A 12,139-nucleotide genomic window follows, 5' to 3' on the forward strand; every position below is an offset into this window, starting at 1 on the left:
ATCTGGAATTGTCAAACATGAATTATGTGCCCAATTAAAGAGCAAAAGGTTAATCTCTTGAAAGAAGGAAACAGTAAAGACAAAAATGATCGTATATTTTGATTCTCATCCCAGGCACATAGGCAAGATCCAGACTTAATATAACAAAATAGAATTGTAACATCCATTTTAAAGTTGAAAATTGTGCAACTTGATTTCACTTTATATGATTATTTTTCATTTTAAATAATAGAATTAAACATTGAGAAACAGAAGATTAACTCCTAAAGAAATTTAGATTTACTACCTAATTAGCAGCTCTATAAAGAAATAAAAGCACCACAGATCACTTTTCTAACACCATACACAAAAATAAACTCAAAATGGATTAAAGATCTAAACTATAAAATTCCTAGAGGAGAACATAGGCAAATCACTCTCTGACATAAATCATAGCAGGATCCTCTATGACCCACCTCCCAGAATACTGTAAATAAAAGCAAAAATAAACAAATGGGACCTAATTAAAATTAAAAGCTTCTGCACAACAAAGGAAACTATAAGCAAGGTGAAAAGACAGCCTTTGGAATGGGAGAAAATAATAGAAAATGAAGCAACCTACAAACAACTAATCTCAAAAATATACAAGCAACTCCAGCAGCTCAATTCCAGAAAAATAAACAACCCAATCAAAAAGTGGGCCAAAGAACTAAACAGACATTTCTCTAAAGAAGACATACGGATGGCTAACAAACACATGAAAAGATGCTCAACATCACTCATTATCAGAGAAATACAAATCAAGACCACAATGAGGTTTCATTTCACACCAGTCAGAATGGCTGCTATCCAAAAGTCTACAAGCAATAAATGCTGGAGAGGGTGTGGAGAAAAGGAACCCTCTTACACTGTTGGTGAGAATGCAGCCACTATGGAGAAGAGTGTGGAGATTCCTTCAAAAACTGGAAATAGAACTGCCTTATGACCCAGCAATCCCACTGCTGGGCATACACACCGAGGAAACCAGAATTGAAAGAGACACGTGTACCCCAGTGTTCATTGCAGCACTGTTTATAATAGCCAGGACATGGAAGCAACCTAGATGTCCATCAGCAGACGAATGGATAAGAAAGCTGTGGTACATATACACAACGGAGTATTACTCAGCCATCAAAAAGAATACATTAGAATCAGTTCTAATGAGGTGGATGAAACTGGAGCCGATTATACAGAGTGAAGTAAGCCAGAAAGAAAAACACCAATACAGTATACTAACGCATATATATGGAATTTAGAAAGATGGTAACGATAACCCTCTATGTGAGACAGCAAAAGAGACACAGAGGTGTAGAACAGTCTTTTGGACTCTGTGAGAGAGGACAAGGGTGGGATGATTTGGGAGAATGGCATTGAAACATGTATAATATCATATAAGAAATGAATCAACAGTCTAGGTTCGATGCAGGGTGCAGGATGCTTGGGGCCGGTGCACTGGGATGACCTGGAGGGATGGTGTGGGAGGGGGGTTCGGGGACAGCTCTGCAAATACAGCCAGCCTCAGGTCACAGAGCATGTGGGAGGACTTGTCGTTAGGTCTGTGCATTCTTGTCTGGATCCCTTAATATCTGTGTCTGACTTTCTCACCTTGAAACTGGGATGAAAACAGCAGTAAATCGCGCTGTTCTAATTAGATGTGTTAATATAGGTGAAGCATTTAACACAGTGCCTGGCACAGACCAGCAGCTCGTATGACCAGTGCTGTTTTAGTCATCAGTGACAGTGGTAGTGGATGGTATTATTATCTGGAAGACCGGACTTGGATTAAAAACAGTAAGAAAGTTGCTGTTTCACTTACTCTGAAGTTTCATGGTAGCAGCCCTGTACCTGATAATCATAGCCAGCTTCTGGTTACAGCTGGTTGCTGTTGTTCAGTCACTCAGTGGGTCCGACTCTTTGCAACCCCATGGACTGCAGCACGCTAGACTTCCCTGTCTCACTATTTCTTGAAGTTTGCTCAAACTCATATCCGTTGAGTCGATGATGCCATCCAACCATCTCATCCTTTGCCACCCCATCCTCCTCATGCACTCAATCTTTCCCAGCATCAGAGTCTTTTCCAATGAGTTGGCTCTTCTCATCAGGTGACCAAAGTATTGGAGCTTCAGCTTCAGCATCAATCCTTCCAATGAATATTCAGGGGCCAAAATATGAACTGTGCATTTATTCCACAATTATATTTTTGAGCTTATAAATTATTTCAGAAAAAAATATATTTCCAGCCTGGTCAAGGGAAGTGTTTTAGATTACTCTTGGTAAGTGATGCGAGAATAAAAGAATAAATTATTTTTAAAGGCATCTCAAATTGCCTTACAAGTGGTAATGTATGTACAGACACATCAAGCCATAGAACTCCTGAGTAGATTTGATTTAAACTTTATTTCTAAATGATATTCACCTACAATGTAATCCTATGTAATTTAATGCAACATTTTAGAAAATGTCATAAAAGACTTTAATTAAAATAATGAGTGGAGTACTTAATATGCCTTTCTGGAACATGGTGTCCAATAAATGGAGCTGATGAGTCATTGAAAGGTCCCCATCTCTTGTTTTTCAGCTTGACCATCTCTGCAGAGTGCCCAATGCAACTTGAAGACTTTCCAATGGATGCCCATGCCTGCCCTCTGAAATTTGGCAGCTGTAAGTTATTTTCACAAGTAAGAACCATGGATATACTTTGGGGTTATTTCCACATTCATTTAGAAGCATTTAGATACTATATGTAAATAAACTCGAGATGAGCTTCAGTCTGCTTGGGAAAGCTGGAGAGTCAGTAAGGCACACACACTGGTCCTCTCAGAATGATTTCCCTGCCTGTAACTGAGAGAATGCAAGTGGAGGCTTTTGCCCTCTAGGATATGCTCCTGGGGAAACAATTCCTTACCCCTAGACCTGCTTGGAGAAGGCAATGGCACCCCACTCCAGTACTCTTGCCTGGAAAATCCCATCGATGGAAGAGCCTGGTGTACTGCAATCCATGGGGTCGCTAAGAGTCGAACACGACTGAGCGACTTCACTTTCACTTTCCACTTTCATGCATTGTAGAAGGAAATGGCAAGCCACTCCAGTGTTCTTGCCTGGAGAATCCCAGGGACGGGGGAGCCTGATGGGCTGCCGTCTATGTGGTCTCACAGAGTCGGACACAACTGAAGCGACTTAGCAGCCGCAGACCTGAACTGCCCAGCAGACCTGCACTGGGCAGTTCTTTCTTGTTTTCACTTCTCAGATTTCAGGTCATCTCCTCCAGGGGCCGTTAATGACCCAATTTCCATTACACACTTCAGAACTCCTTATTGCGTGGTAGTCATTGCTATGTTGAGTCACTTCTTCTCAGATATTCCATATGAACATTTTATTATTTATATGTGGTTATTTAATTTTCAAACAGTTTGGGATTTTCCTATTATCGTTCTGCTATTGCTTTCTAATTTAACTCCATTATAATCAGAGGATACCTTCTATATGATTTCACCTTTCTTACATTTATGGGAGTTTATTTCATGACGCAGAGGATTCATCTTGGTATTTGTTCTTTGAACACTTGAAAATCATGTATATTTTGCAGTTACTTGGTGGAATGCTCTACAAGTATTAATTAGATCCTGTTGACTATGCTGTTTTGAGTTCTATACTGTTTGCTGATTTTCTGTCTACATCAGTTGTTGAGCAAGAGGTGTTGAAGTCTCCAACTAATTGTGCAGTTAACTATTCCTACTTTCAATTCAGTACTTTTTTGTTCCATGTATTTCTCACTTTTTCTTTGGTGCACAGACATTCAGGATTATAGTCTCTTCTGGGTGAATCAGCCCTTTGTGATTGCATAATATTCCTCCCTGTCTGTGATAATTTTCTGTTTTAAAGTCTACCTTACCTGAAATCTATACGGCCACTCCTTCTTTCTTTTGATTATATTTGAATTATATATATATATATATATATACATATATATATATATATATTTCCATTTGCTTAATCATTATGTTAAAATGAATTTCTTTTAACGTGATGATTAAGTTGGTGTATGTTTGGGTCATAGTTTTAAATTCACTTTGCCAGTCTTTATCTTTTAATTGGTGTATTCTCATAATTTACACTTTCTGGAAGGCTTGTCTGCCACTTTATTTGATTTTTTGGTTTTCTGGTCTCTGTGTTTTCTGTTTCTTTATTTTCCTTTTCCTAACTCCATGTGGTTAGCTGAACATTTATTATGGTTCTGGTTTTTTTTTTTTTAATTTATACTGTTTAGTTTCCATTTTCTTATACACCTTTTTAGTTATTGCTGTAGATATTACTTTATACATACATGACTTATTACAGTTTACTGTTGTTCTTATTTTACCAGTTCATATGAAAGCTATGTTCCTTTATCCTAAGATAGTGACAATATAGTTGTCTTAAACATTTTGTCCGTATTCACCTAGAATCACATCAGAGAGTATTGTGTTTATTTGAACTGTCAAACTTAATTTTGAAATCTCAAGATAAAAAGGGTATTTTTTTCTCTATTTTTACTTACGGTGTTCTTTTATTGCACTCCCAGTGTCCCAAGATTTCTTCTTTTATAACTCAAAATTATTTTACCATAAAAATAAAACATTTTGAAATAAATGTTATGTTAAAACTGGGCTTCCCTGGTGGCTCAGATGGTTAAGAATCTGCCTTTGATGTGGGAGACCTGAGTTCTATCCCTGGGTTGGGAACATCCCCTGGAGGCAGGCTTAGCAACCCACTCCATTGTTTTTGCCTGGAGAATCCCCATGGACAGAGCAGCCTGAAGGGCTACGGCCTCCTTTATAACTGCTTAGCAAACTTCCTTTAACCATTCTTTTAGGATAGACTTCTGGCAATAAATTCCCTTAGTTTTTCTTCATCTGAAAATGTCTTGATTCCTCTCTTCACACCTGAAGAACATTTGTAATGAATATAAGATTCTGTTCTGACCGTTCTGTGGCATTTGAAAAATGTGCTACTTTATCTTGCCTCCATGGTTTCTGATGAGAAATCTGCTGTAATTCAAATCATATTTTCTTCATAGGTGAGATATCTTTTCTCTTTGTTGCTTTCAAGCTTCTTTTTTTTGTCTTTAGAGAAGTTTGACTATGTTGTGTTTTAGTGTGGATTTCTTTGGGTTTATCTGATTTGAGATTTGCTCTACTTCTTGAATCTATAGGCTTTGGTCGAATTTAGGAAGTTTGAGCAGTTATTACTTTGAATACTTTTTCTGCCCCATCCTCTTTCTCTTCTTTTCTGATTCCAATGACGTGAATATTAAATCTTTTGTTTATTCCCCCAAGTTCTGAGGCTCTTTGCGTTTTTTCCTATTGCATCTGTGTATGGTCAGGCTCCTCAAGATGGCTGTCCTCTTGTTCTCTGTATATCCCCTGCCTGACCAGTGGATATACACCTACACCCTATTCACACGACTAACTTAGGTACATGTCCCAGGCCCCAGCTATCGACTATTCTAGCTTTAGGTCAGAACTCAACTCTCCTCTCCTCTTATCAAACGGTTGGTGAGGACTGGTGGTCTCCCTAGTAACTGATGAGCCAACTTGGTACCATTTCCCCGTGTAATTGGCAATCTCCCCTTCCCTCTGAGCAAAGGGGATTACCATGTCCTGCCAGCCACCCAGCACACATGGTGGGGTGCTGCCCCAGGACCTTGCTTCAGACGTGTGAGCTCCCTCATCCTTTAAACCACTGACACCTCTGTCACTGCCTGTTTCTTCAGTCCAGAGGATGGCCTCCTAGGCCTAAGAGGTGCAATCCAATGCTCTATTTTTCAGATAAACTTAATTTTTATTGTTGTATATTTAATTTTACTGATACTTTCTTTTGTTCCCTCCATCTTGCTGATAAACCCATTTAGTGAGCTTCTTATTATGGTTATTAGTTATTATTTTCTTTAATTTTATGTGTCAATTTGACTGGGCCACTGGATGCCTAGATACTTGTTAAACATTATTCTCGGTGTGCATGTGAGGATATTTTTTAATAAGATTAACATTTAGATTGGTTGACTAAATAAAGCAGATTGCCCTCCCTAATGTGGGTGGACTTTGTTCAGTCAGCTGAAGACCTGAAATAGAACAGAAGGGCTGACTTTCCCGTGGGTAAGAAAGCCCTCCTACCTGACTGCCCTGAGCAGAAATGTTGGTCTTCTCCTGCCTTTGGATATAAACTGAAACAGCTGTTTTTAGGTCTCCAGCCTGACAGTTCTCAAACTGGAACTGCACCATCAGCTCTCCTGGGTCTTCAGCTTACTGACTGCAGATCTTGGGACTTCATGCTACTATTACTTCATGAGGCAACACCTTATAATAAATCATATACATAAATGTGTGTATCTTATAATTAGTCATATATATGTATGTATATATATGTCTACATAGAGGTGATATACACATACATATCCTATTGTTTCTCTTTCTCTGGAGAACCCTGACTAATACAGATTTTGGTTATGAGAAGTAGGTGTTACTCTGGCAAATGCCTGAAAATGTGAATGTGGCTTTAGAACTGGGTACGGGATAGAGGCTGGAGAGTTTTATAGTGGATGTTTAAAAAAGCTGAGGTTGCTATGAAAGGACTGTTGTTGGCTGAAATGAGGATGTTGAAGATACTGGTTAGGGCTCCAAAAGGGAAAAAAAAAAAGCGCTAGAGAGAAAATTTTCATATTCTTAGAGAATACCCAAATAATCATGAATAGAATGCTGCTTGAAACTTGGATGTTAAAGGTTTTCTGGTGAGGTCTCAGAAAGAAATGTGAAACAGGTTTTTGGAAAATGGTGGAAAGATGCTCCTTGTTATGAATCAGCAAAGCACTTGACTGATTTGTATTCTACTGGTTTGTAGAAGGTAAACCTTGTGAGTAATGAAATTGGGTATTTAGTTGAGGAAATTTCTAAAGTGCTGGAGGAGTTGTTTGGTTCCTCTTGAGAGGCAACAGATGAATTAAAGAAGAAATTGTTGAGCCAAAACAAAGAAATGAAAACAAATTCCAGAACTTAAAGATTTGGGAAATTCTTATACTCATATTGCAAAAATGAGGACGTTTGTTCATGATGGAACACCAAAAAAACAAAAAAAGGTTACCATGGTGTTATAAGCCATCTCAACTGAAGCAGGAAGAATGAGCTCCAAAGTGAGTGATTCAAAGGTGCCAGTCCTGGCCCAGGTGCAGCATGCACGGGCCAGGGGGTGAGGCCGCCTCTCCTCTGCCATCAGCAGAACCCTGAGTGATGCTCCCTGCAAGGCAGTGGGTGTGAGGCTGCTCCCCAAACGCTGAACCAGAGAGGGTTATGTTCGAGCTTTAAGATCTAGTGAAACTTGCCTTGCTAGGTTTTGGACTTGCTTGAGACTTAGCAGCCCTTCTTTTCCTTTTGAAAGGGGAATGTCTATCCTATACCCATCCCACCATTATATTTTAGAACAAAATAACTTGTTTCACAAGTTCACAGCTAGAGACAAATTTTGCCTCCGGATGAATTGAATCTAACCGATATCTGATTTAGATGACGTTTAGATGAGACTTTGGACTTCAGACATTAGATTTAAGACTTTGGGGCTTACTAGGATGGAATGAATATATTTTGCATGTGAGAAGGACATGAATTTTGTTGGGTCCCAGGGTAGAATGATATGAACTGAATTATGCCTCCCAAATTCATATTTTGAAACCCTAATCCTCAGTGTTACTACATTTGAGCCTTTGTAACTAAAGTTAATGGAGGTCATAAAGGTACAACCCTCATCTGATAGGATTAGTGCCTTTATAAGCAAAGGAAGAGAGAGATCTCTCTGTCTCCACATGCATGCAACAAGGAGAGGCCATGTGAGTACACAGGAAGAAGGCAGCCCTCTGTAAATCAGGACAAGAGTCCTCACCAGAATCTGCTAACACTTTCATCTTGGACTTTGCAGCCTCCAGAACTGTGAGAAAATAAATTTTGATTAAGGCAACCAGTCTATAGTACTTTGTTATGGTAGCCCAAGCAGACAAGCACAAATACTAAAACTTATGCTTGAGTTTTGTTTCTCTCTTTTATTTCTTTGCTGAGACACTCTATTTTTTTATTTGTTTCAAGCATGTTTGTAATTAATCATTGTGGCATTTTACAGTGGCTACTTAAAAAACTTTGTCAAGTAATTCTAACATCTCTGTCATATCTTCCTTGACATCTGTTGATTTTTCAAAAGATCCAGTTTGATCTTCCTGGTTATGATCAGGACACATGTGTTTTTATTGAAACCTGGACATTTCATGTATTACATTATAACACTCTAGATTTATTGAAAGCTTCTGTTTTAGCTAGACTTAAAATCACTGCTCTGCAGGGAAAGGTGTAGCACAGCCTTCTTACTGCCAGGTAGCCTTCCCCTCTGATGCTGGGAAAGACTGAAGGCAGGAGGAGAAGGGGACGACAGGGGATGAGATGGCTGGATGGCATCACCAGCTCGATGGACAGGAGTCTGAGTAGACTCCAGGAGTTGGTGACGGACAGGGAGGCCTGGCGTGCTGCGGTTCATGGAGTCACGAGGAGTCGGACACGACTGAGTGACTGAACTGAACTGAGGCTTCCCCCCAGCTTCCGTTGACAGAGGGGGGCCTGGGTTTGGCTGCTGCTGGTAGATACAGGACCTCGAGCTCCGTACCAGTGTCCCCTGACACCGTGTGGGTCGGCTAGCCTCGGGGTGGTAGGAGTCTGAGCTTCCGCTGGGCCACCTGTGACACAGCCCCAGCAAATGTCAGGAGGACTGCTCCTGCTCGTCGGTGGGCGTCCAGGCTCCCCTCGCCCTCTCGCCCCTGCAGAGAGTGGGTGTCAGTGCTGCCCACCGACAGAAGGCCCTGCCCTCAGGCTGGACCTCTCCTCATAGCTGCTGAGGGGAAAGCCTAGCTCCGCACTCTCTTTGCGGGCCTTGGTTGGGACAAGGCAGCATCTTTTCTGTGGTATGTGACTGGAGTCAAGTGATTATTTTCTGTCTTTTTATTTATCTCTTTTAAAGAGAAGTCACTCCCTGCATCCAAGTGCCAGCTCCTCTCTGGGGCCCTCCTGCCCTTGTTCACTCTCCATTTCCTTCAAGGAGTTATTTTTCATATGATGTCCAAAGTTAATAGTGATTACCTACTAATAGCCACTCTGCCATTACTGGCAGGGAACTTCCTTAATTCTGAGGGTTTCCTTTAAAATTAATCCTTCTTTAATTCCAAAGGGATTTGGGGAATTAGAAGTATGTGTGATGAACCAAAATTAAGTTAATTTATGGGAATAAATCATTTTTTTTCAAATTATGATCTTCAAATGCCATGTAGAGATAACACATACGTTTACTTGGGGAAAGTAGTATAATAGAAAGGGACTCTCACTAAAATTTATTTAAACTCCTACTGCTGTTGGTGGCTAAGCACATCAGCAGTTGGGACAAACCCTTCAAAAGGTCCCTGGGGCACCTCATTTAGGAAACTCTGAGTCATTATGGCACTTAAAATTATGCCACTCTTTGTACCTGAAAACTATGCTCTTCATTTGATTAAAGGTAGGACACTAAAAGTAAAAGATTGTTATTTTTCATCATTATCTAAATAAATTCAAGTCAATGTGATGTTCAGATTTAATGGCAGTGGTGTGCAGGGCAGGCAGCACAGAGCGATTTTGGGGGAAATAAAGTATGTGAGCTTTTAAACATTCTTTATATCATCTCATATTCAGTGATGCCCCAACTATGGTTATATAATTTATAATATTCAAAGCTAAAATATGTATCTAATAGGACCTCTTCATCTCTACATTCAACCAAACAACATCAATTTATATATATATATATAATATAAAAATTTGTGTATACACAAATGTACGCATTTCTTGAACTTCCTAGAGAGACAAAACCAATATGAACATTTCTTAACTCTCATACCAAATTTATTTTTATCTGCCTGATATTTTAAGATTGGTTTGAAATTGATGTGATCACTTATTTATATTTGCTGTTACTATCATTACTATGATATGCAAGGCAGCTTAGAAGATTTTCCTCATATATCATGTTTGAATTGACCAAAACCTAGAAAACTTCATAGACTTCACTTTTCCTCAGCTCCTATGGTTTCAACTCAGAACTAAATAGCTTTAGGAGGAGAAATACTATTCAGTGAAGTGTTTTTCTTACTTGTGTTTTATCTTTTGGATTTACTAAAAATAGCTGCTTGGTCAAATAGCTCACTTCTACCCTTGGCATCCAAGGCTGCAGAAGCTAAATGTGATAATATGATGAGTTTCAAATTACCCAGTCCAACAACTCTCTGCTGCTAGGAGACAAAGCAATGCAGATTGTCGTCATTATTCTGATGAGCCACATGCTCTGGCTTCTCTAACGCAGAACTGAATTAACATACATTTCTCTTACTGTTATATCTACTCTCAAGAATTCAAACAGTTATTGAAATTAGCCCTGGCTTCTAGAGCTGTGTTTCCCAGTCTGTAAGGAAGTTCCTTAAAGATAATTCAGTTCAGTTCAGTCACTCAGTCATGTCCGACTCTTTGCAACCCCATGGACTGCAGCATGCCAGGCTTCCCTGTCCATCACCGACTCCCGGAGTTTACTCAACTCATGTTCATTGAGTCGGTGATGCCATCCAGCCATCTCATCCTCTGTCATCCCCTGCTCCTCCTGCCTTCAGTCTTTCCCAGCATCAGGGTCTAATGGCATGGCTTAAATTTGGAAGTGAGTGCTTAAACAAATCAAGACTATTTAGAGAAGGAAATAGTCCTTTTCTTGTTTTATTTGTGAAGTTACGCCTTAAGTAGTAGACCAAGTTTCATGAGAAATCATCTGAATTGATGAGAACATACTCTAAATTCGACGTGGACACTATTTTGGTGGCTCTCCAGTAGGCACAGTTTCGGGCCATAAGTGTCATGAGGTTGAGCTGTTAGAGTGTTCAAACATGTAAGAAAACAGCTCTGCCACTGCTTTGGTCATGCCAGTATGGAGCAACTCTGCTGGTCTATGGGTGTCTAGAGTGCAGGTTTCAGAGAGCCTGGTGTGAGGTCGTGGAGACACGCTGGAGCTTTATCTGTGTTGTGCGTTGGTTGACCTTGATTACTGTCTGGCAGCTGTGTCGGGGGTGCTCTGCTCTTAGCACCCTGCGAGGTATAGTGGGAAACAGGCATGGCCAGGGTTCCAGGAGCGAATGCTGAGCAGATTAAATAATTCAGTGAAAACCCTTGTGAAACTGAGGGCTGTTTGGGGAAGCTCATGGGGGTCATATTCTGAACTGAGCCTGGAGGATCTGGATGGAAGAAGGCATGATGGATAAAGGAGAAAACACAGTTGACAGGTGATGAGTTTGTGGAGGCACTGACGTCCCCCTTTGGGGAAGAGAAGGGCAGTGTCACAATTCAGATGTTGGTATTGTTCAGTCGCTCAGTCATGTCTCCCTGTGACCTCGTGCTGCTGCTGTTGTTGTTATATGTTGTTGTTGTTTAGTCACTAAGTCAGTCTCCATGAACTGCAGCACGCCAGGCTCCTTTGTCCTCCACTGTCGCCCAGGGTTTGCTGAAATTCGTGTTCATTGAGTCAGTGATGCTATCTAACACCTTATTCTCTGCTCCCAGATAGGAAGGGCCTTAAATTCCAAAAGGTAGAGACAGACAGAGAAGTGATGTGGAATAAGGGGAGGATGTGCTGAAGTTATTGTTTTGGAAGTGAAAACAAGTGCTTGGAATGTCACGAAGCAGTGGAGGTGATGAGAGCTGAGAGCAGGGTGGTGGCCAGTGTGACAAGTAGATTATGAGATGGGCTCTGGGCCCATGTGTGAGTCAAAGACGACATTGTGATTTAAGACCAGGTGACTTACAAAATGCTATTGTCTATGAGAAATTGGGAAGTGATTGGAAGGAGCTACTGGCATGAATGTGTAAAAAGCTAATTGGATTATGAAAGGGACAGGAAAGTATATGGAGGGGTTTGATCCTCCTATTCCTGGCCTTTGACTTGCTTCTCATTCTTCTTCACAAAGGAAGCAGCCCTTCTGCTGGGAGGGTGACAGGCGTTTGTTCTTCCCTGATTTGATTCCACTTAAGTCTGTAGACACAGAGAG

The 12,139-nt window shown here is 40.4% G+C and overlaps 1 protein-coding gene across 3 annotated transcripts in view; it reads left to right on the forward strand.

Moving 5' to 3' along the window:
- GABRA5 (gamma-aminobutyric acid type A receptor subunit alpha5) overlaps positions 1 to 12,139 on the forward strand; it is a 93,435-nt gene that overhangs the window by 61,571 nt on the left and 19,725 nt on the right. For all 3 annotated transcript variants that reach the window (XM_027957495.3, XM_060401963.1, XM_060401962.1), the window contains one exon: positions 2,597 to 2,679. In XM_027957495.3, coding sequence (XP_027813296.1) covers positions 2,597 to 2,679 — 83 coding nt within the window. The remainder of the gene's footprint in view (positions 1 to 2,596; positions 2,680 to 12,139) is intronic.

This window comes from Ovis aries, chromosome 18, assembly GCF_016772045.2.
Source record: "Ovis aries strain OAR_USU_Benz2616 breed Rambouillet chromosome 18, ARS-UI_Ramb_v3.0, whole genome shotgun sequence".
Taxonomy (NCBI): Eukaryota; Metazoa; Chordata; class Mammalia; order Artiodactyla; family Bovidae; genus Ovis; species Ovis aries.